The sequence below is a fragment of the Crocodylus siamensis genome, chromosome 3 (genome assembly GCF_052110815.1).
Source record: "Crocodylus siamensis isolate JL-2025a chromosome 3, ASM5211081v1, whole genome shotgun sequence".
NCBI lineage: Eukaryota > Metazoa > Chordata > Crocodylia > Crocodylidae > Crocodylus > Crocodylus siamensis.
This window is the reverse complement of record NC_143397.1, coordinates 1,689,442-1,714,512: the sequence shown is the minus strand read 5'-3', so window position 1 is coordinate 1,714,512 and position 25,071 is coordinate 1,689,442. Positions and strand designations below refer to the sequence as shown.

The following is a 25,071-nucleotide window of genomic DNA, read 5'->3' as shown; positions in this document are numbered from 1 at the left end:
GTACTAATCTCAATCTTCCCCACTTTAACTCGTGCCCCAGGAGGCATTTTACTGATGTCCAGCGAGATGAGTGTTGATAGGTGCTGCGTTCCCTGTTCTTCTAGTGTATTGCACAAATTTCCAGCTTGATGAACTCACTAAAGGGACTTGTTATACGGCTTGTGGCTTTTGTGCTCAGTTCTTTCCAAGCCCTCAGGTGGGGATTATCTGCTTCCCTGACTTGAGCCCATCAGTCTCTTGAGTTGTGCTTTCCCTGGGATTGGGTTCATTTCCATTGCCGTCTTGCCTTTGCCTCCATGTTCAACAGTATCGTCCTTATTGAGGACTTGGGCAAAGCAGTTGTTTAGATTTTCGGGCCACATCTGGGTGGTTTCTAACCACTGCTGCCTCCTTGCTGGTGCACCGCTCCTCTTTTTGATCTGTGTTTGCATTAGTCTGCCCAAAGAGCCTCTTGTTTGTTTTAATTCCCTTTGTGGTGCCTGGCCTAAACTGACTTCTGGCATTTCTTGTTTTCTCTCTACATTGTTTTTCGACCTTCAAGATGGACCTTTCTTTGCAGATCAATCCTCTTATTTCCACTTCTAGCAGGCACCCTGCTTACTCCCAATATCTGTTTTGGAAGTGCTTAGTCATCTGAATGGATCTGAAATCCCTCCAAGTGTCATTCAGAGGATTTTCCTCATACCTGATACTTCCCTAAACATATTTAAAAGATTGTGGACAACAGTAAATTGGGCATATTCATTTTGTGAAGATTAAGCATTTAATTTGGGGCATCTCCAGCAAACCAAGCAAATTACTTTGCCTAGCGCACTCTTTATATGCTAAGAAGTTACCCTTAGCAGTAAATCAGGGCTGGTTTGTATTTAATATCTTCAGCCACTTATTCCAGTGGAAGAAGCTGCTTTTCTTTCCCTGTGTTACTGTGATCAACATTTTATAAATTCAGCTGGGTGTGACTTTTTATAACGATCTTCTTTTTATCCCCGTCTCTGGATGCTAATAGGAAAGGTTAGAGACTTCCTCCCTTCACTTCTGGACCCAGGCTTGTACTTCCAAAGGAAAGTCCATTTTTCTCTATTCCCACGGTCTCCCATCCCATTGCCCCTGTTCTTCCTTGCTCAGTGCAGAGGGGCAGGGGGACGTCGGGCTCCGATGAGGAGGCGCTGGTAGTACAGCTTCACGTGGGATGCCCAGGGACCCGTGCAGAGGGCAGGAGGACAGTCTTCCATGTGTACGGCTACCTGAGGACATGGGAGGAAAACCTAATATTTTCTAATACCCTCTTTTATATCTAGACTTCTGAGGTGCTGAAAGGTCAGGCCCACCTCCCTGTTGTCTCTGGTCCTCAACCCAAATGCCCAGATCCTCAGCCAGGACAGCCTTCAGCTTGGGCGCAAGCAGGACTTGTAGTTAGCTCAGTCCATAACAGATGAGACTTGCCTTTTTCTTTTTTTCTGCTGTTCTCTGTTGTTTTCCATGCATTGTTAGACTGACAAGTATTCACCAACAGATACCCTTTACATTTGGTATAGGAGTCCTGGAGTGGATACTTGTCTGTAGGAGAAAAAAAGTTGATTTATACTTGCCTCTAATTGGAGACCTCAAAATGTAGGGGGAAAAATCCTAAATGCAGTAATTTTGTTCAAGTTGGACTCTTGACTCTACAAATGCAAGAATACTAGTCGAGCTGAACCTACTCTTGGATGTCCCGATCTCATTCCCATACCTCAGAATAGCTGCTGGAACAAGTACATGAGCCATGAGAGTTGGGATAGAAATCCCAGCGATCTTCTGGTTATAAGTAGAGTGCAAACCATTTCTTTTTTTTGCACAACCAACTTGTTGCCTCCTGAAGGGACAAAGTAAATACGTAAATCCTAAGTCTCAGGCTGTTCCATTCATCAGACAAATACATTTCCATTTCAAAAAAATCCTCCAAGTCAAATGAAATTTTGCTCACAAACGTCTGACGAGCCGTGTGTAAGTTTGGCGTGGAGTGACGCGTGTCTGAGAGAGTTGTGGGGTTCTTCCTGGGTGCTGAGGCATTGCAGCTCTCCTGGCGCCGTGCAGGGTGTCCTGTACCAGTAGGTATCCCAGTATATGGTTGCAATGCCTTTCTGATGGGCACGAATAAATGCCAGCACCTCGATAGATCACTTTGCAAAGGAAAGGACGTTCACTCTGCCGGTGACCTCACATCAGCCCTTTGTTTGTTCAGTTCTTACAGCTGGATTTTGTATTTATAGTGTTAAGCATGATGGGCTAACACAGGGGTGGCCAGCCCATGGCTTGCATCCCGTAAGTGGCACAGGCAGCCTGTGTGATATGTGGCAGAATGAGGAGGGGGCAGATTGGCTAGGGAGCAGAAAGCAGAGCTGGCCAGGGCAGGGGAGTAGAGTGGCCCTTGAGGAGGGTGTGGGGTTCATTTGGGGCACACCTTGCACAAAGGTTGGCCCACGCTGGTCTCCGGTGCAATAAGGGATTCCCTGGTTGGATAGAGAAGGCCGGTCAGTCATCCGAGACTCATTTGGAAAGGGGAGGTGCACTGAACAGGCTCTTTTGTTCCTGCTCCGAGGTGTTGGATGAGCTCCTGTCCGCCATGCGTGTCCCCATGAGCTGTTCTGCCTTCTTGCAGTCATCTAAGGTTCTGCTAGACACGGAGTGTTTGTGTGCATTTACCCGCATGACGTGTACTTCATTTGGTTGCTCTTTCTCCCAAACCATACCCCACCGACCTATTTCTGGTAGTCTTATTCCGGAAACTAACTTTGCCTTTTGTCTGTTTAAGGGTCAAGATGATGGAGATCCATCAAAGCAACCTTGGCTCAAAGGAGGGTAAGTAGGATGCTCGAAACTCTTTCCTTCTCCACATACTTGTTGCACTGTATAATATCTTACTTCACGTAAAGCTGGAATCACTTTGCAGATTGTGTGTTGCTTACAGCATTTCTCTGCAAACGGATCCAATGGATAGTAAAATGACTAGATCTCCCCCAAGTCCAGTGGGCTCATATGTTTCACAACATCCTTTAAATTGAGAGAGTTGATCAAGCCAGAGTATACTGAGCAGCTATTCAGGAGAGCTGAGATCAAGAGCAGCACTGGAAATGCCGTTCCCAATGCCCAATGTGCTAGATATAGGCATATATAATAATCGTCATTAAGAATCCATGCTATGCTGTAGAGTGGTTTCATGCCGAGATCCTCGGTGGAGACTTTGTATGCCATCTCGTTCTCTGAGTTAGTCAGTCAGCTGGCAGAAGGGGAAAGGAAAAAGCAAGAGCTCCGAATAAATGCTGAGCTTCACTCCCGGTTTAGATTCTCTTTTTTTCCTCACGGCTGGAAAAAATGGAGTTAAAGAAGTTGGGGAAAGTCTCCTGTTCTTGAAGTAATTACAGTCAATACAGCATGCGAATAAAACCAGGGAAACTCTGCAGGCTGTGCTGTGTCGTCTTGTAAAATAATGATTATTGGTCAGCATGAGATGACATGCCATTTCCATGTCTGGTGCTGCGCTAGCTGCAGCCACTGGAGCCGACAAATCCCGATTTACATGTAAAGTCAGCACGATACTTTGCATAATATATGTCAACACTGTGGCTTCTTCTAAAAGCATTCAAGATTCTTTGGAACAAACAGGAGGATGCATTTGATGTGCCGTTTGATTTTGTGTCTTGTATGTGATTAGGGCCGTGTTGGCTGCGCTCTATTGTGTTTGAACCCCACTGGCTCCCAGCGCTTGTGCGCGCTACACAATAGATGCTGGTCCGTAGCAGCAGTTGTCCTGAAGTCTCAGCGTGCCATTACGTCTCCACCTGTATAGATGAGATCTCGTAATGGAGATTCCCAAATTGAACATGAAGTTAGACGGAAGGCAGCTTCATTTCGTGGCTCTCTGCTTTTTAGTAATTTGGTCGTGTCGGCAGTGCCGCGCAGAGCTTCCTGCCACACCTGCGGATGCCTCATGCTGCCTAGCAACACCACGCTTCCCGCAGGCGCTCACGGGCTGCCGGAGAACTGGCAATTAGCAGCAGCAGAAGATAGTGATTTGTTCGAGCTGTAAACAACACCTTCTATTCCCTTCTTTAACGAGGAGTTAGTATAATGAATGTATCTTTTCGCACACGCATGAGATGATTTACTGGCCTGACGGATGAGTAGAACGATATTTTTAAATGGTGACTTATTTAAAAATAATGTTCATGGCAGATGATTTGCTCTGTTCTACAAAAACTTGTGTTTGCTTCAAAGGGGGAAAAATCATTTCACATTTTTTCACTATGTGGAATGCAAGAATGTGGTTCATCGGATGAAATTTAATTGAACTGTCAATACTTGAAGATAGGTTGAAAGAGCGCATTATTTTCAGTATTGGTAGCCCCACACCAGATATCATACAGCTCATTATATTAAAATGTAACAAGCCTTAAGTGTTAAGTTGGAAAAGCAAAGTTACAGTATCCCATCTGCTGCTCGCTGGCATGTTAATTTGATTATTCATTATCATTGCAATCGGTTATCATCATCCACTCAACCTGTATTTTGCTCTCCTAACTCTTATTTAAGACATGAGGTGCACCTCATCATGAGGCTTGCACTAATAGGTAGACAAACATTCTTTCTAAGTGAGGATACTTCCACTGTAATATAGCTATTTACTGCAAATGCTTAAAAATAGTACTTCATTTCAGAATCAGGCTCATCTACAGTACAGCGTAACAGGCAGTTTTCATGCAGATAATCAGACACTCCAGTTCTGATTCCCTCTTCCAGCCCCTCACTCTGTAATAGCGCCGCCCAAATTGCATTCAGTCCTATTGCGTGTGAACCTGCTGTGTGCACATTGGGCCTCAGATGCACGTTACTTTTGTAGTGCAATATATGCCCGTACAACACTCCAGAAAGGGAGCGTGCACACATTCAAGCTGTTTGTAGTGCTGCCTATATTTTTGTCTGAGCAATGGGCATTTGGTGAGCTGGTGAGAACTGGAACAACGGTGCAATAAGTCCCATTACTGGGTGGGCAAAGCACTTCATTTCAAGTCTGAACTTGCCTAGCATCACCTTCCTGCTGTCAATCCTAGGCCAAAGAGCCCTTTGTGAGCAAGCTTCTGCTCCCTGCAGAGATGTTTAGAGGTGACTTGATCAGTCTTTTCTGATGAAGCAAAGAGGCTGAGCTTCTCAGCACTCCCCACCCCCAGTGTTTTTCCCAGCACCCATCTCTTTTTTTTCCTTCTCTTTATAGTGTGGATGCCAGAACTGGACCCAGGGTTTTAAAGCAGGGGTGCCCAGCTCCTGGCCCAAGGGCCAGATCTGGCTTGGAGTGCTGTTGTCTGGCCTGTGGGACTCCCACAGGTCTGGAAACTTTGCGGCCGGGGGGTGGTGGCGGCATAGTCCCTCTCTCTTGTAGCTTTGGTCTCTGTCCCTTGTTCCTCCCAAGATCCATGGGGACCCCCAAGCCCGGTGCGCCAGATCGGGTGCCCGGCCCCAGTGTCCAGGACTGAGTGGGGGCTGTGTCAGGCCCCAGGACTCGATCCAGCCCGTGGACTGGCCCCGCACCACTCAGCTGGCCACGGGGCTTGAGCACTGCTGTTCTAGGACCTGTTTGGTCCGTTCTCTCTTTGCGGGTAAAAATCACTCCCTGCTTCTATTCACGGCTTCCTGGTTACACATCTAAAGAGTCTGTTGGCCTTTTTTATCATAAATATCACACCAAGTGTTGACGTTCGGTTGCTTATCCTCTGGCCCCCAGAGACTGCTCAGGGTACAGTCCCTCTCTGCTGGTGCGCTGGACTCCATCCCTGGTTCCTTGCCCTGCTAGCTTTGCATTCAGTTGTAGTGAAAGGCAGTCTGAACAGGCCCAGCTTCCCAAGGGATGGTGACTGGCCTGGCTTCTTATTTACCATTCTGCCAACCTGCGTCTTGTGTGCAAGCTCTCAGCATTCGTTTTCTTGTTACTTCCAGATCGTTGATGAAAACATTGAGCAGGGTTAGGTCTAGCTTTGGTCTCTTTAACACCTCACTAGGAACACCTGCATTCAGTGATGGTTTCCTATTGCCAACTGCTGGTTGAGATCTTTCATCCAGTTCTTAATCCATCCAGCATGTGCTTTGATGTTCGATAGCGCTCATCATTTGAGGACAGAACAAGGAGCAATGGTCTCAAGTTGCAGCAAGGGAAGTTGAAGTTGAATATTAGGGAAGACATTCTCACAGGGAGGGTAGTAAAATGCTGAATAAGCTACCCAGAGAGGCGGTCGAGTCACCATCCTTGGGGGTTTTTAAGACCCAGGTAGACAAAGCCTTGTCTGGGATGATGTAGTTGGGGCTGGTTCTGCCTGGAGCAGGGGGTTGGACTAGATGATGGACTCCTGAGGTCACTTCCTACTCTCATTTTCTATTATTTCTGTGATTTAATTGAAATGCTGTGATGTTCAAGATGCTTGCCTGGGATGGTTTAGTTGGGACTAATCCTGCCTTGAGCATGGGGCTGGACTAGATGACCTTGAAGTCTTTTTCCAGTCCTACTTTCCTGTGATCCAAAGCTAAAGACTTTCCAGAAGTCTGTTAGATCTATTTAATTACATTTTTCAGCTAAATTTTTGTAATCTCATCAAGAATGATTCATAGATTTGTAGATGTTAGGGCCGGAAGGGACCTCAATAAATCATCAAGTCCGACCCTCTGCATAGGCAGGAAAGAGTGCTGGGTTCAGATGACCCCAGCCAGATGCCTGTCCAACCTCCTCTTGAAGACCCCCAGGCTAGGGGAGAGCACCACCTCCCTTGGGAGCCCATTTCAGACCTTGGCCATTCTAACTGTGAAGAAGTTCCTCCTAATGTCCAGTCTAAATCTGCTCTCTGCTATCTTATGGCCATTATTTCTTGTGACCCCCAGGGGTGCCTTGGTAAGTAGAGCCTCACCAATTCCCTTCTGCACCCCCATGATGAATTTATAGGCTGCCACAAGGTCACCTCTCAACCTGCTCTTGCGGGGGCTGAAGAGGTCCAGGTGCCCTAGTCTCTCCTCGTAGGGCTTGGTCTGCAAGCCCTTAACCATATGAGTTGCCCTTCTCTGGACCCTCCAGGTTATCCACATCCCTCCTGCAGTGCTGGACACAGTACTCCAGCTGCGGTCTGACCAGCGCCCAACAGAGGGGAAGTATCACCTCCTTGGTTCTGTTTGTCATGCATCTGCTGATGCATGATAAAGTGCACTTAGCTTTTCTGATGACTTTGTCACACTGACAACTCATGTTCATCCTGGAGTCCACTAGGACTCCAAGATCTCCTTCCACTTCCGTGCTATCCAGCAGGTCCTTTCCTAGGCAGTAGGTGTGGTGGGCGTTTTTCCTCCCCAGATGCAGCACTTTGCATTTCTCCTTGTTAAATCGCATTGTATTGTTTTCTGCTCATTTGTCCAACGTGTCCAGGTCTGCCTGTAGCTGTTCCCTGTCCTCCAGACTGCCCACTTCTCCCTGCAGTTTTGTATCATTCACAAACTTGGACAGAGTACATGTCACTCCCTCATCCAAGTCACTGATGAAGGCATTGAAGAGTATCGGTCCAAGGACCAAGCCCTGCAGGACCCCGCTGCCCACGTCCTTCCAGGTCGATACCGACCCATACACCACCGCTGTCTGGGTACGACCCTCTAGTCAGTTTGCCACCTACCAGACTGTGGAATCATTTAAGTCACAGCCTCTTAACTTGTTCACCAGTATGGGGTGGGATACCGTATCGAAGGCCCTCCTGAAGTCTAAGTAAATGATATCCACCCCTACTCCTGTGTCCAGGTGTTTTGTAACCTGGTCATAAAAAGAGACTAGATTAGTCAGGCATGATCTATCTGCTACGAACCCGTGCTGGTTTCCCCTCACCATAATTTTTCTTGCTGGGCTCTCACATATATGAGCCTTAATAATCTTTTCAAAGACTTTACCAAGGATGGAGGTGAGACTGACTGACTGGCCTGTAGTTGCTTGGATTCTTCCTCCCCTTCTTGAAACTAGGGACCACATTGGCCCTTTTCCAGTCCTCTGGGACCCGGCCTGTGTGCCACAAGCGCTCAAATATTCTTGCCAGTGGCTGTGCAGTGACATCGGCCAGTGCCTTCAGTACCTGCGGTCATGGAGAGTGCTGTTGATGATGGCAGTACCATTTCAGGACATTTTGGAAGAAAAGTCAAGTAAGTATGGGACTGTGGGTATCAGTCACTTGTCCATGGAGGCTTGTTGATCCACCCTAGATTTTCTCTGTAGGGAGAAGTGGAGCATTCACTTAAAGACATTGGCTTTACTTGAAATTTGGTGAAAGCTCATTGAAGCTGAAGGACTGCGTGCTTATAGCTTTCAAAGTTAACATACTGCCTTCACCCTGGGTTTTAGCTGATGATTGCAGGGAATTTACTGAGCCATTTAACTTTCAGTCACAAACCGGTCTTTGAGCACAAACTTACATTTGCCTAACGCTGTCACTTGAGACAATGACCCAAATAGATTTCTTGCAACTGTTTTCTGCATCAAGGAAAACAGACTATACTGTTTAATTCTGCAAGCTCTAAGTGTTGCCAAGGAAATGGCCCTGGTCTCCATGGAAGGAATTCAGTCATTCACTCCATTACCAACTTTACTAATGGCTGGCTGGCACTTAAGTCAGGAGGGTATGTCATGTTTTTAGCTATTTATGGAAACTAGATTATTTTTTTTTTGCCCAACTACTCCTAACTAGGTTTAAGATGGAGCTGGACATATCCATTAAAGGATGCAGGCCGTGTGGTTGCACGTTGCCTGCAATCACAGAAAACTGGACTCAGTCACCCAGGGGGTCCTTTCCAGCCTTATGTTTCCATTTAGAATTACAGACATGATCAAGGCATGCCTTCTGTTGCTTAAAGGAAGTCTGTATGCCAACAGGTATCAAAGTTCATGTTCACAAAGGAAAATCTTTTATTTTTTGCTTTAAAATAAAAACTTTGCATCTCTTCTGGGTGCTGTTAATTAAACACCTTCTATATTTTGAGCTGCTGCTGCTGCTGCTTCGGCAGTTCCTCGCAGTTGAGGATGATTGTTTTCCATGTAGGTCTTATCTGTCTGTCTGAAGGTGGCTGATGAGGCCAAACCGGGATTGACAGACTCTACTGCAGCTCAGACATGTGTTTGTGTGTGGGGTGGGTGGCACTGGACTCTTGACTTTGTCCACCGGTATCCTGGTTGGCATGACTCTCCATGACCCCAGCGGTCCCGTGTTTCCTAAGTCATGGTAATAAATCAAGTCTGGCCAAGGCTGCTGCTAATGTTCTGACTCCAGGCAGCAGAAACAAGCACCCACCTGAAGAGGGTATAACATCTCTTCTCTGGTATCCCCCAATTTGGATTGTATTGTAAAAATGACATGGCCCAAGGCCTAAGACTAAGTCTTCTCTTAGACTCAAGGGAGTGGCAGTGCATTATAGACCTGTAGTCTGATCCTACCCCTCTTTCAATGTTTTTTCCTCTTTCATTTCATAGTCGCATCGTAGCATGGTTCTTGTCCACTCGTTACCAGCAAATAAACAATTCCTCATTAAAACCGACTTCTTTGAGGAATATTGAGAAGAATGAGAGAGACGAGCACGTTCTCCAGGTTTCCAAAGGGGTTTCACGACATAAAACATGCTAGAGGGAAATCATAGATTTAGCTTCATCAAAAGGAGGCAGCGTGCATCAGATTGCGTGTGTAGATGAACCAGGTGCCCTAATTTGAAGTGGTGGGTTTTTTAAAATGCTGCTTCAATTTAGGGTGAAGTAAGCCCTGTGTCATGTATGCCCATGTCTTACCTGTCTCTCCGGTGGTGGGGAGGGCGAGCTGCTGGCAGGCGGAGTGGTCCCTGGGCTGTGAGGGAAAGGGGGGGCGCGGGGACTGGTGCTTACATTTGTGGCAGCAGCCACCCCCCCACCTGGCAGCACCCACCTGCAGGCACTTGGCTCAGGTGCTCCCAGGGGGTACCGCAACCGTGGAGGGAAGGACCAAGTCCCTGTGCAGCTCATGCAGGCAGGTAGGCTCCAGGGGGGGAAAAAAGATCAGGTTCACCGTGCTTTTTTTTTTTTCCTTTTATCTTCGGTGGAGCCTGCCTTCCCGGGCTGCTGCCAGGCTGCCTGCAAAGGCTGTCTCTGCATTCCCTGAGCCACATGGAGCCAGGAGCTTTGCTCTGCAGCTGTACAGCAGCAAACTAAAGCTCCTCAGAGGTGTTTTAGTTTGCTGCACCCCAAAGTCATTTAAGATGCATTACACCGCCAAATGTGCTAAAGCGGCTGGAATTAATGTGCAATACACCGCTGATGTGTGCAAACACTGACACCATTAAAGCGGTACAAAAACAGTAACCTGCTTTAAAGTGTCATGCACACATGCCCCTCATTTAGTCTACATGTGCCCCAAATAGTCAGAACTGATACATTCTTTGTTTTAGGGCCTCACGTTTTCTGCAGGTTGTTGAGTTTAGGATTCACATGTAAGTTCATTTAGTCTCATATGCGTTGATTTAAGTTTAATGATGGGTTTGCAGAAGGCAGAGTTTGGTTTCTGTTGGATTGTAGGTGTCAGACTGACACGCTTGTGTCATTCCTATGACTTTGCTGACATGTTTTCCCTCCTGTACTTCCAGGCCTGCGGGTGGTCTCTATGGCATTGACAGCATGCCTGATCTACGCAAAAAGAAACCAGTTCCGCTTGTCAGTGACTTGGTAAGACGTTTTCTCTCCCCATGAGTACAGTAATTGCTGTAATCATTTTTTTCCCCCTTGGGGTGCAATGATGTTCATTGTTACTTAAAGTGATTGTAGGTCTCCTATTAATTTAAATAAGCTCGTATGATGATTTAATCAAACTGGCAGAAGTTACTCCTGATTAATTGTGATTAGAAAATCAATGGCTTGTAATTCAGCTACAAGTCTATCTGTATAAACACTGAATTATCTTTTTCTGAACACAAAGCAGTAACACTTTCTGTTAGGAGTGAACATGAAAGTGGTTTGCTTTTCACAATCACTTTTTTGAAAGCCAGCTTTTTCCTAGCATGTGCCCATGTAGCTTTATTTTTAAATCTATATTTGAAACCCTGGTATTTGGGCCTGCATTCTGGTATTTAGTTCATTACTACACAGAGTCCCAGCAACCTTGCTGTGAGTAGAATGTGTTAAAAATTAACATTTTGCTTTGAAAAATCTTTGTCAGAATGAAGCCTGGCTTTGCAGACACTTTCTTGTTTTAATTTATTCAAGGTAATTTATTGCAGTAATCTTTTTTATTAAAAATTAGGTCGGCTTTTTTCCCCACTGTTGCTGTACTGGCTCTAAATTATGGTGACAAAAGTAAAAATGCTGATAATAATATTTGGGTGATATAACTGGGAGATAAGGAAATAGTAGAAGAAAATAAATGTGCCTTCTGTGTCTTAGACTATACACAGGCATGGTTGGGCAACTCAATTTTTTTTTTAATTTCTATCATTGTGACCCATTAATTTAGCATTTAAATGTTCCAACAGCAACCATTAAATAGTGTAATCAGCTTTGTTACACTGACATAATGGCACGTGAGTTTAACTTAAGCCCACTGTGTTGGCTTGTATTGCTTCGGTCTACCTACCTGTCTTCCTACCTACCTGTCACGATCTAACTCTAGAAATTTTGTCTAAAGAAGGTTGCTTACGAAGTTGCCAAACCCTATACATTCTTATGGGAAAACCAGATTTAATTGTCTGCTCATTTGAGAAGTGTCGTGTGCGATTTTTTTCAGCTGCTTTTATCCCTGAAATCTTTGTGGTCACAAAATTAACCTTTCACACTTCTTTTGTATGCCTTCTCTTTCTCTGTCTGCAGGCCATGGTAAGTGGAGATTTAAATTGTCCAACAAGTCATCACCAGAACCAGAGCCTTTTGTTTCTGTTTTTTAAAACCATCGGCTCCTTTCACTATTGTGTTGGGGTTTTTTTATTTGGAGTTCTGTAGAGCCACGGTGTGTGTGCAGACAGAGCTCTGCCCCCTCAACCACATCACTAACTGAATGAACCTTTTCAATCCCGTCCTCAAACAGCATAAATCGGAGCAAGGCATGTCTCCTGAGAGGGTTCTCTGGCTTCAGGAGAGCCAGCAACATTGCCTTTCATTTCCCTATGACTTCTTCATGCAGCTGGAGTCATTGGCCGAAGGCTATAATCTGTTCTTTTAGCCTTCCAGATATCACTTAATGCCAGTGGTATGTACTGAAGGAGCAGTAGCCTAAGACTGCAGACCTTTTGCTCAAGGCATGGAGGAAACTACTGAGAGAGAAGTGTTCATTATGATCAGTGATGGCTGCTGAATGTGGCATGCAGACGCATTCAAACGCATGCTGCCCTTCTCACCTCACCCAGCCCATTTATTTTAATCCCTCCCTTCCCAGTCTTGCCCCATCCAGCTGTCCCTTCTTGGGTTCCTTGCGTTACGAAGTGGAGCATTGAATTTCCTTGTTTATGAATGAATTTGTATGTAGAAGCTGGGGCAGGAGTCGAGAACATCGTATGTTGTGAATGGCAATGTTTGCTATCTGCTGTCTCATGCAAGGTTGAAGGAGAGTCCAGTTTTCACCTGTGATTCCTAGATGGAAAATAATAGAAATGATGCCGGAGCCAGGTGCTTTGAGGCAGACAGAAACAAGACCTGGAAACAGGCTTTTAGGCTTTAAAAGGATGCATCATGTCTCTTCCTGGGGTAGAAGAGATGACTTTTAAGTCAATGAAACAGAGGGCTGGTGACTTCTGTTCACTACGGGCCTGACAGTGCCTTCCCTCTTGCACATGTACAAGTATGTGGCATGAGTGGAACTGTATATAAGGGATGCTAAATGACTGCTTGGTATTTTTTTCTGTCTCCTCAGTCACTGGTTCAGTCCCGGAAGGCTGGAATTACCTCAGCAATGGCCACGAGAACATCTCTCAAGGATGAGGAGCTGGTAAGTAGAGTGGCTGGTTTCCCAGGGACTGTGGCGACGTGGGTTTTGGTCCTGCTTTTCCTGGGGTCTTTGCCCAGCGCTGCATGTTTCTGCAGGGATGCATCGCTGCAAAGCGCCCTGCATTACCTGCTTTATAAACCAACATGGAAACAAAGCTGTCCTGTCCCAGGTAAGAACACGACGATGGTATTTAAGGGGCTGAATTGTAAAGTACCAAGAGACGATAGGTAGAACTTGGTGCTGCAATGTGCCAGTTACCTACAGACCTGGTTATGATTATGGTTTATATGCATAGCTGATTTGAAAAGCTGTTTTCGTGCTGCTGCTGGGTCCTTGAGTGAGCAGGCCTAGCTACCTCGCACATAGCTCCATCTTCATCACATGACGAGCTTTAATTTTTTTGGTTTAACAGTAACATGTTCCCTGTCAAAAGTGGTTCCTTCCTCCCAGGAGAAAACAGTCGTCTTGCAGGTTTGTTATCTCAACCTCAGCTGCTGATTGGTGCATGTTTTGGTCTTTCAGAAATCTCATGTATATAAGAAGACACTTCAAGCCTTAATTTACCCCATCTCCTGTACAACCCCTCACAATTTTGAGGTGTGGACAGCCACCACTCCCACGTACTGTTACGAGTGCGAGGGGCTCCTGTGGGGCATTGCTCGGCAGGGCATGCGCTGCACTGAATGTGGGGTCAAGTGTCACGAGAAGTGCCAAGACCTGCTCAACGCCGACTGCTTACAGAGTGAGTGGCTTTTTGCTGTAACCTGTCCATAGTGGAAGGGAGGAGGGAGCAGTTGTTTTTAAATGTTTTCACCAGGCAACTCAGGCTGAAGCCTTTTCATGGTCAGTTTGCTTAGATGGGTGACAACCTTGGGATTAAAATCTCTGTGGCTACTAATAACGCTTCACGTTTGCTGATTATAAGTGAGACTTCTGAAACGGTGCTCTGCATTACTGTTGTGCGACTACCAGGCTCCTGCTTCCACCTGCTTCCCTCTTTTAGGTGTATTATCTGTCCCAGAAGACTGATGCTTGGGTATGTGTGCACAGCTCAGAGAGGCCGTTTCCTCTCTCTACCTCCATCCCAAACTTGCAGATTGGGGAGTGGCGTTTGAGGATGAAAAAGGCTTCAGGATCGAGTGCAGAGCCCTGTGCTGCAGTCTGGGTGTGTTCTTGACTCACTCGCTCCCCCTTTGCCCTGCCAGACAAGTCACGGCTGCTTTCTGCCTGTTTCCTTTCTCAGCCTTAGCTCACCTTGTTTTGATTGTCAACTCCTCTGGAGTGGCTGTTAGCTCCTTCACTGTGTACACAGCGCAATGGGGCCTCGAGTCTTACAGTCCAGATCCACAAAGGTATTTAGTGACCACACTTGAAGTGAATGCCTGAAATATGAGTACCCTACAGCAACAGGTGCTGTGTAGGCTGTGAAGAATCATAGTCACAGACAGTGAGGGTGGAAGGGAGCTCAGGAGATCGCATCTTGTCCAACCCCTGCTCCAAGCAGGACCAGCCCCAACTGCATCATCCCAGCCAAGGCTTTGTCTACCTGGATCCTAAAAACCTCAAAGGATGGATACTGCACCACCTCTTTGGGTAACCTATTCCATCCAGTGCTTCACCACCCTCCTTGTGAGAGAGTTTTTCGTAATATCCAACCTCAACTTCCCTTGCTGCAGCCTGAGCCCATTGCTCCTTGTCCTGTCATCTGCTCCCACTGAGACCAGTCCAGGTCCATCCTCTTTGCAACCCCCTGCAGGGAGTTGGAGGCTGCTATTCAATCCCCCTCCAACCTTTCTTCTCTAGACTAAATAAACCTGTTGTATCTCCTGTTATTTCTGCAGTATTGCATGTCTGAACAACCTTTTCAAACCAATAAACCGGGCCAGGAGCTGATAATGTAAACGAGACCTAATATGAGCAAAGGAAATGTTTAAAGGGAATGAAAATAATCCGATTCTTTGCATTCAGTGCATTCCAATTATTATTGTTTTTATTACTCTCTATAAATTATTTCTTAGGATGATTTGTAATTTGGAAAAACTGACTTAGATTGACAGTAAGATGCCTTCAAAAGGAAATGAGGTGAAAGTGTTGCTGATCTCTAGGGGGGCTGGGCCCTGTGAGGGAGAGGAGGATTACAGTTTCTGTTCACTCTGGGTTTCCCTGGTTCAGTTTGTTGCTGTTCCAGTTTTTCTGCAGTTTACCATGCAGCATTGATTATCAGGCAGATGGTCCTTAGTATTAGAGAAGGAAAACCATTAAACTCCTTGCACCGTTAAACCTTGTGCACCCCAGTATACATTAAAATGCATAAACATGATGCTTCTTGTAGTATTTTATTGCAATGCTAAGGAGAGTCAGGAGGAAAATAGGTACCAGACACAGGGATATGGAGATGATTGAGCAGTGTCACTGTGGGGCAATGGGACTAAAATCCATAGGAGGAAACCTGGGTCTAAGAAATGTCTAGTTCTTAGTGGAGCAGAGGAGAAACTTCCTCATGGCATTGGTGCTACCAGTCACCCATCGAAAGCTGAACTCTCCTGTGGTCTGTGGCTTTACTTCCAAGCTGTGCAGTGGTATGAGGGGAAAATACGTTGCAAGGGGACAGCAACATCTGACAAGACAGTCGGGAGAGAAATGTAGAGGGTCATTTCCTGCTGAGAACAGGAGCCCAATCGACTGCGGAGCCTGAGAGAAGGCAGGGCAAGGGGGAGGCACCGCAGAGAAATCAGTTTGTGGCTCTCAGTGTTGTGCTGTGTAGGTGGGCTGCAGCGAGTACGCATGTTCCCACTGGAGGCCTATGGAAAGGCACTGGCCAGCCCTGTGGAGGTATTTTCTACCCTTGCAGATTTCAGCCTGGAAGAAAAGAAGTGAAGATCAAGCACATTTAAAAAGGATATCTATTTCTAAACCTTGGAAAGAGATTTAGGTGAAGTTTTTAAGGAATGAGCAAAGGTCCCAGCTGGTTCACCCGCTTGAAATCCACATGTGCAATTCCTGGAAGAAAAGCAATTGTTTGTATCGCGATTTGGCTAGAAAATGATATTTGGAGATTTGCTTTCAGGAATTGGCTTGTAAGTAGAGTAGATATTGCATTAGAATAACTGTCTAGGGCAATGGCAAAGGCTAATCGGTTTCTAAAAGCCTGTTTAAGACAGTTTTACAGCCTTCAAGGCAGACGCCGTGTCCGAGGCCAACGGACAAACAGGCTGGGAAATCTGCACAGTGTTTCCTGAAAACTCATAATAAAGATAGGCTTGCCACGTTGGAGCCAGGTCACAGTGCCCAGCTGCAGAGCCCGTGGGATTTCCAGTCTTGGTGGACAGACCAAATTAGGCAGCTGGGGTTACCCAAATTAAGACATTGGAAAATGACCAAATTAAGATGTGTGCATGTGATGGGTTTGTCGAAACACAGGAATATGCTGCCAGGGCAGAACGTGGACAGTATGACGACTACAAGGAGACCAGTCCAATCACCCGTGCTTGGAAATGAAGAGTCATCAGGAGGAGAAAACAATACAGGAGGAGGGATTTCGGAGCAGCGCGTGGTCCCAAGGCCACCATGGACAGGGGGCATGCCACCAGCCCATCTTGCCCACCCCACTGCGACCGGCCCTGCTTTGAGCGGGGGTTGGACTAGATGCGACTTCCCGACATCCCTTCGAACCCTCATTTTCTATGATGTTGTCTGCCTTGCCTGCATTACTCTTACCTGCTGTCACTGTGTACCAATAAAAAAAGCCTATTTTCAAATGGAAGAGGATTTGGTCTGAGGATTTGGGTCTGCCCAGAACAAAGTATGTAGTGTCAACAGCGATCAAATACATCTGAGACTTTGTACATCCCGAGGTGCCTTAAACTCCAAAAGAGTAGGTTTTCCTCTTAACGGGGGTGGGGTGGGGGTGTTGTACTGTCAGTTTAGAGGAGCCTGCTCGCCAATGTAGTAGTTCCACTTCAGTCCACACGAGTCTTCAGGGGAAAGTTGTATTTGCGTAAAACGAATTTGCAGTGATCAAGATCGCAGTACCAATTCCGTTGTTAGGCTTCAGATGCTACCTTCAAATTGCGAGTTGCCGTTCGGGGTTTTGTTCTTGTGAACCAGACTGTTCTATTTACGTTGCTTGTGTACTCGAGTGCTCTTCACCGTAGAGTAGCGGAGCCTTTATTCTCAAGTCTATTTTAGAGTTGATTAAATTTAGTTATTTTCCTCCACTGAGACTTTCTCACTCTAGCTTCTAGGAAGCTGAATATTTGGTACAATGAGCAGATGCAGTTTGCACCTAATCAGTGAATAAAATTTAGTACACTTTGCAGCTCTGTTGTAATGATGAAAATTGAACATAGCCCTTTATATAATAATTGGCATTATTTCCACACAAGAGATGAGCGAGCCAGAAAATAGGTTATCAATTTATATTTATGAGATCGCTTCAAACTGCTGTTTGAGAAGCATTTAGAAACAGATGCACATAGCTGCTGCCTTGGAGACGTATTACCTAAGATGACAAACGATGTACAGGAGATAAGGGAGAAGAGAAATACCAAAATACTTAAAGGGTTATTTATTTAATCTGCCATTAACCTTTAAAAAAAATCCTCTTAAGTCAAATCAGTACCCAGATGAGCTGGGTTCTTGAAGGCATTGTGGTAAGTGAGGTAGTAGGTGGAGACTAAGGGGGCAGTGTGGGTAATGATATTTATGGATCAGTGTAGACAGGACATTCAGGTGCAGTTAAAAGATGATGTGCACAGGAGGTCACATCCAGTCCAACCCCTGCTCCAAGCAGGACCAGCCCCAACTACATCATCCCAGCCAGGGCTTCGTCGAGCTGGGGCTTGAAAACCTCCAAGGATGGAGACTCCACCACCTCTCTGGGGAGCCTGGTCCAATGTTTTACCACCCTCCTTCTGAGAGACTTTTTCCTAATATCCAACCTCAACTTCTTTTGCTGCAGCCTGAGCCCATTGCTCCTTGACTTGCAGGGAGGTGAAGGCTGCTATTCAGCCCCCTCAGTCTTCTCTTCTGCAGACTCAATCAGCCCATTTCCCTTAGTCTCTCCTCAAGTCCTGCCCCCAACCCCCTAGCCATTTTCAGTGCCCTTCACTGAACTCTCTCCAACTTGTCCACATCCTTTCTGTCGTGGGGGGCCCACAGCTGGACACAGGACTCCAGATGTGGCCTCCCCAGTGCTGAATAGAGGGAGGAATCACTGCCCTCGATCTGCCTGCATCGTTCCTGCCGATGCTGCCCAGGATGCCGGTCGTCTTCTTGGCACCAAGGGCACACTGCCAGCTCCTGTTCAGCTTCTCATCCCCTGTCACCCCCAGGTCCTTTTCTGCAGAGCTGCTGCCCAGCCTGTCACCCCCAGCCTGCACTGGTGCAAGGGATTGCTCCCTCCTAAGTGCAGGACTTTGCACTTGTCCTTGTTGAACCTCATGAGATTACTTTTGGCCCAATCCTTCAGTTTGTCAAGATCTCTCTGAATCCTAGCGCTACCCTCCAGTCTATCTACTACTCCCCCCAGCTTGGTGTCATCTGCAGACTTGCTGGGGGTGCACTGTACCCCATCCTCCAGGTCCTTGATGAAGATATTGAAGAAAACCAGCCCCAGGACCTCACGTGATACTGGCTGCCAAGTAGACATTGAACCATTGATTACTACCCTCTGAGCCTAGCAATCCAGCCAGTTTTCTATCCAGCAGATAGTCTATACTTCCTTAGCTTACTTGCAAGAATGCTGTGGGACACCATATCAAAAGCCTTGCTAAAATCAAGGTACCCCACATCCACCCATCTCCCCACATCCACAGAGCCAGTCATCTCATCGTAGAAGGCAATCGGGTTGCTCAGGGTTGACTTGCCATCGGTGAATCCATGTGGACTCTTCCTGATCACCTTCTCCCAGTGCTTAGAAGTGGATTAGAAAGGACACTAGCTTTGCCCTTTTCCAGTCATCTGGGACCTCCCCCAGTCGCCAGAAGTTTTCAAAGGTTACAGCCAGCAGCTTTGCAATCACATCAGCCACCTTCCTCTACACCCTTGGATGCATCGTGTCTGGCCCGTTTATGACCAGGACTCTGCTGGTGTCTGACCGGATGGCACAGTGTCCAAGTCAGGTGTAGGACGGCAGCACGCATTCCTGGTTTCTAGCACTGCTTTGACTCCCAGAGCTTAAACTAACTTTCAAAGTCCTCCAGACTTTTTTGATTCATTTCCAGACTGGAAGCCAAGACTGTTGTTTCTGAATAAGAAGCTTCTAAGACTTTGATAATGTTACAGCCCCAGAAGCTGGCTCTGAGGATGGATTGTTTAATGTAATGGATATGTTTGCAGCATGACAAATGTTTCGGTTCCCAGGATGAGTGGTGGTTATAGCACTACAAGCTGAGCACACGCTTGCTTCCAGAATTTGGTATTGGGAAATATTTGCACCGAATGAGTAAAGATCTCTGTATTTTAGACTTGAATGTCTATTTTAAGTTCCAAGAACAAATAATATCTAAGCATTATCCTCCCACTGAACAGCTGTCTTGTACACTGTCAGTACTGCATTCTTCATTTTTTCCTTATTTAACTGCCAATATCCTTAATGTGTTATGATTCTGCGGTGATCTTGGTTCCAGGATGGTGAATCATCATCATAGCTAGATTATTTTTTTTTATTCCTCTCCTGCATCCGCTCACACATTGACCAGTGCCATGATTCATTTCAAGAGGCAAGGATTTCTTAAGGTGAGATCTTTTTTGGACCAACTGCGTAGTTGGGGTAGAGTTGGCGAAGCTTTCAAAACAAGACATCCCTTGTCGGGTCTCTGATGAGGTGAGAGATGGTCTTCAGTACTGATGAGAGAGGATGTCTTGCATTCAAAAGCCATTTCACTCTACCCCAACTATGCAGTTGCGTCAGTAAAAGATCTCACGCTCAGAAATCCTTGCCTCTCGCATAATTTCTGGACCATCGTGGCTACACCATCACTTTGTAGCTGTGTGCTGCATGGTCAGGGATTTCCTCTGAAAACCCTGATGAAGCTGCTTTCACTTTTGCCCCCGATGCCTTTAAGTTTGCAGTTTGTTCTGACCTCCCATGAAGTCAGCAGGCTGTCGGTTCATTTTAGATTTCAAGACCCCAAACAATTGTGATTGAAAACACGGTCCAATTCTGTTTTGCAGCTATCTCAGAACTTTATGTAGGCGCACATAAGGGATAGAGAGCACATCTCAGGGCTGAGTCTTGTTATGCTGCGGTAGTGCTTTGTGTTTGAAGTTCAAAGCATTGCCCTAAGGACCATTTCCACTTCACTCCCTTTTAGTAAATGCTAGGTCTGTAGTGGGACGATTGGCTGATATGAGACCTCGCTTTGGGAGGAATGTGAAAAAATACTGGTTCTTCACCAATGAGGTGGAGACGGCTGGGATTGCATAATTAATTCACACTTTATTTAATTTAGTCTTCAACCAATGATTGGATGCTCTGAGGCTCTGTCTCAGTAAAGCCTTTCTTGTACTAAATAAAATGCAGGATAATAAGCCTCTAGGAAGTACAATGAAAAATAATTAACAGGTATTGAAAAGGTATGGTCTGTTTTAGATCAAGTCTCACCCTGAGAATATGCCTCAGTATGCAGCATCCTTAATGAACCCTTGCAACTCCATGGACTGCAATCTATTCCAAGGAAATACATTTTTTACTCTTTGTAAGACTCGGGAAGTTATGAGTTTCGTGTTTTTATTGCAGTGAATTTCAGGCATTCGCCTGACAGCCCTGGGAGCCAAAGTGTCTCTAGTCCATTAGTCAGTCGCCTTCCTGCTGAGATTGCTGGGTTTTTATGTGCACACATTCCTATTGTTCATCTCAGTCCCCAGTCTCTGAAAGTTTTACGTGATCCAGAATACCCGTGTTATATCAAGATCATCACCTGTTTGCTTCAAGAAGAGCTTGGCTAAGTTTCACATTAACAGGTGTCCTTGTCACCCGCTGGCTTTCTCCAGGCGCGCACCAGCATCGATTTAGCTAAACGAACGTTTTAAAGCAATTTAGTTACAAGCACAGGATTATGCACAGATAGCGTACCTAGGGTTGAGTGGCTTATTGCTGCTTAAGTGAATCCAGTAAAAAGGAAGCAAGCTAAAGCAATCTGGCTCTCAGATGGATCTGAATGCCCACATAGGGTTTTGTGTTGATCTGACTGCCTCTTGTAAAAACACGTCCCCAGTTGAACCTCTGCAAATGTTATGCCTAGACAAAGGCTTGGATCCACTTACTTGCTGCCTTATGTCACAGAATCATAGAAAATGAGGGTTGAAGGGGAGCTCAGGAGGTCACATCTAGTCCAGCCCCCTGCCCAAAGCAGGACAAGCCCCAATTACATCATCCCAGACGAGGCTTTGTCTACCTGGGTCTTCAACACCTCCAAGGATGGAGACTGCACCACTGCTCTAGGGAGCCTGCTCCAGTGCTTCACCACCCTCCCAGTGAGATTTTCCTCCTATTACCTAATCTCGATTTCCCTTGCTGCCCATTTTTCCTTGTTCTGTCATCTGCCTTAAGGTGTACTAGCTTGTTAATCACTTTTTTTGTATTTGTTCCCCAAATCCAATGTTAAAATGGCACTGAATTTTCATGAGCCTTTGGCATGACTAAAAAAAGGGTACTTGAATGCATTAATTCCTAGGAGCATCACCACCCTCTGTGTCCTTGTAAGAAGCTTTTGGTTTGCAGGTCCAATCTCTGGTTGCACTAGGTGATCTCTTGGGGTCCCTTCCAGCCTTGCTTCTCTATGAAATTAGGTTCTTGGAGGTGTACAGATGTGTACAATGTGCCTGGTTTCCCAATGTAGATGGGTACCTTCAAAGATGATGTTCTCATGCTGGCGTCATGTATTTGTGACCAGTGCGCAGTATGTACTACACTGGCACCTTTCTCTCTCGTGGGTTTAGGTGTCTCCCCTTCAGTTTGGTTTACTGCCTTTCAAATAGGAATTGCTATAGCAACCTATGTCTCAGAGGGAGATTTTGGAAAGTTTAGGTGGTTTACATGAACTTAAAAATAAAAAGTGAAACGTACCTGTTTTGAACGATGGAACGTTGGAAAGCAGACTTGTTTCATCGCAAATCTCATCGTAAGTTTTGGATCACACATGAAATCCCACGCGGAAAGTGTCTAAAGGGGGATGAAGTTGCAAATTGGATTTAGAGCAGAAAGCGTTTCTCTGCGGAGGAAACTCATTTAATATCCATCTCTTTTGTGCCTTAGTGGCAAAAATAAAATGTTTTCTGGAATCCAGAGCTACAGCACAGTACAGTTTGCTACTCGAAGGCGGTATCTGACTGCACTCATGCAACTTTGCTGTAAGTTATTTGCATTACCCAAGAGCCTCAGTCATGGATGAAGATCGTATTGTGCCAAGCACTGTGTTCATGCAGAACAGACAGTGCCTACGCAAGGTGAAGGTGAAACAGCAGATGGAAGTAGGACAAAATTGGCTCGCACAGTACAGGTTCAGCACACCAGGCACCTAACCTGTGTCAAGTATTTTCATAGAGTTCACACAAGTTGAGTTTTAAGGAGGGCAGCGAGCAATTTCTACAGATGTGGCCCTGATTAGCCGTTTCCTTCCTAGTGGTTGAAATGGGATGTACATGAGTGAAAACTTAAGTCCGTTCAGTGGGAAGAAGCTTTGTACTAGGGAATCTAGTTTCACGGTGACAGGGTTGAGCGTCACTTAACTTTTATATGATTGCCTCTGGGTTTGCAAACTTTTGATAACTCATTCATACCTTGCTACACCCAGGAGCAGCAGAGAAGAGCTCTAAACATGGAGCTGAGGATCGAACCCAAAACATCATCATGGCCATGAAGGATCGGATGAAGATTCGGGAGCGGAACAAACCAGAAATCTTTGACTTGATCAGAGATGTCTTTTGTGAGAGCAAATTAGCCCACGCTCAGCAAATGAAGACCGTGAAACAGAGCGTGCTCGATGGCACCTCCAAATGGTTGGCTAAGATCACTATCACTGGTAGGCGGGCTGCTCTTGGGGTTAAATGGAGGCTGTAATTGGGGTAGCATCCTGGTTTCTCAGCATAACGTGTCCCACTGCTCTCACACAGTAAAGACGTGCAGTCTTTTAGCATGGTAGGCTTACAAAACATTTCTTTTTCCCCTGCAGTGGTTTGTGCTCAGGGTCTGCAGGCCAAGGACAAAACCGGATCTAGTGATCCATATGTGACTGTTCAAGTTGGCAAGACAAAGAAGAGAACGAAAACCATTTATGGCAACCTGAATCCTGTTTGGGAGGAGAAATTCCACTTGTAAGTGCTCACTGAATGTCTGTCTCTGCTTTTATCCACCTCTCTCTCTTTCTTTATGAATATATTTTATTTCCTGTCTATTTTACTTCCTTTGTCAATACATGTCACTGCACCAAGTATTGTAACATCCATTTCCTCTGTTTTTCTTCTACATAGTGTATGTTCCTGTTTAGGGGAGTCTTAATTATGATGGCATGCGTGCCATCCACAGCCGTGTTCACAGAACCTTATCTTCACTGCTTGTTTGGCCTGTCTATTGATTCTCTACTCCAGCAATTTTTGCATAGAGCGTTATTATATAGACGTTCACAGTGGGAAAAGAAATTCCTTAATCTGAAGGTCTTTCAGGTCCTGAAGGCGACGCAGAAAACACAACTCAAATATGTTTTCGGGGGCGAAAGCTCAGGAAGTTTTATTGCTGTCGGGCAGTGCAGCAGTTGGTCTGATTAACAACCAGTCTGACTTAATGAAGTTTGCCCTGGACAGGGAGAGACATCGCATGTTGTTCACACTCCCTGAGGTCTCTACAAGGGACAGGCCTCCCAACTCCTGTATTTATACTTGTGGACCCCCGTCTCATGCCCACTCTTCTCTTTCTGTCTGTCTCAAGATGTTCATCTTAATCTGTTTTGCTTGCTAAGTTGAAGCACCTGTACTTCCATTAGTAAGTTCTGCCTTTTACGTGTGTAGCTGCCGTGTTTGTACTTCCTTTTTGCTCATTGGTACGTTTTCTTTTTTTATTGGCATGTCCGGTGGTCAGGAGGCCCCTTTCTCCCAAACTGTTTTTCGGCACCATAACTTAGCATAACCATGGCCTGGCACAACCAGAATGCCTACCATCACTTCTTGCGGCGGCATCTTAACAAGGTTGTAGCTCACTGCCGTAGTAGCTCGTCACTTATTTCTATCAGGGAACTCCTAGACTGGTAACTTGAGGGATTATCTCTTTACAAGGTAAGCAACCTATTTTAGGCAAATCCAAAATAAAGGCTTCAGGCACAGTGGCTTATATAGCAAATAAGCTCTAAAAGCTGAGGAGTTTATTAGACTAGGAATAAGTCATTGAGTTAATGAGAAACACCCCAAAGTGATCACTGTGCTCATTGTAACCGATGGTAAAGGACTGAAAAAAACGGAGGATTGTAAAGCTTCTGGAAGTTTTTTTCAAAACAAAAGCTGGTTTCCTTCAGGCCGGTGTCCCACTAGCTGGTCTCTCTCCATTCCCTTTTTCCTCCTTTCTTACCTTCCTCCCTGCTCGTCCCCATCCCAGCCTCTGCATGCTGTGACTTGCTCTTTATGTTGTATTTCAAAACTGAATACGTGTGCACCAGAGCTTTTGCTACCTACCGTGTGCGATAAGATTTGTTTTTTCCCAAAATAATTAAAATATTTCAGTGCTCCCTGTTAATATGATAAAATCTTTAATTTTTGTCCAGGCTTCTCAGTCTGAGTTCAATTAAGTTTACAACTATTGCCTGGAAGTACACCCAAGTTAGCATTGTAATAGCTTTGTAATCAAAGCAGCAATAAGTCTGCTTATTCATGTGGGAGTCCTTAAAGCCTTGGCTTAGCACACCTAAGCAGTTACCATGGTAGTTGCAGTGCATGCCACCCCGGGTTTAAGAAATACAACACATACCGCACTGGAGAGAGACAGCACAATCGGATAAATGTCAAGATTTTTATTGATGCTACTCTGCAGTTTTATGAAAAGACCCATGATTCAGCAAACGCCGTGAAAATTGATCTCAGTGTTGACTTGACTTTAAGTAGTCAATTG

At 45.7% G+C, this 25,071-nt stretch overlaps 1 protein-coding gene across 3 annotated transcripts in view; it reads left to right on the top strand.

The window, feature by feature from the left end:
- The window catches only part of UNC13B (unc-13 homolog B), a 326,084-nt gene that overhangs the window by 190,575 nt on the left and 110,438 nt on the right, over positions 1–25,071 (top strand). For all 3 annotated transcript variants that reach the window (XM_090037508.1, XM_090037507.1, XM_090037509.1), the window contains 6 exons: positions 2,792–2,838; positions 10,648–10,726; positions 12,900–12,974; positions 13,497–13,716; positions 22,772–22,999; positions 23,150–23,291. In XM_090037508.1, the coding sequence (XP_089893634.1) occupies positions 2,792–2,838; positions 10,648–10,726; positions 12,900–12,974; positions 13,497–13,716; positions 22,772–22,999; positions 23,150–23,291 (791 nt within the window). The remainder of the gene's footprint in view (positions 1–2,791; positions 2,839–10,647; positions 10,727–12,899; positions 12,975–13,496; positions 13,717–22,771; positions 23,000–23,149; positions 23,292–25,071) is intronic.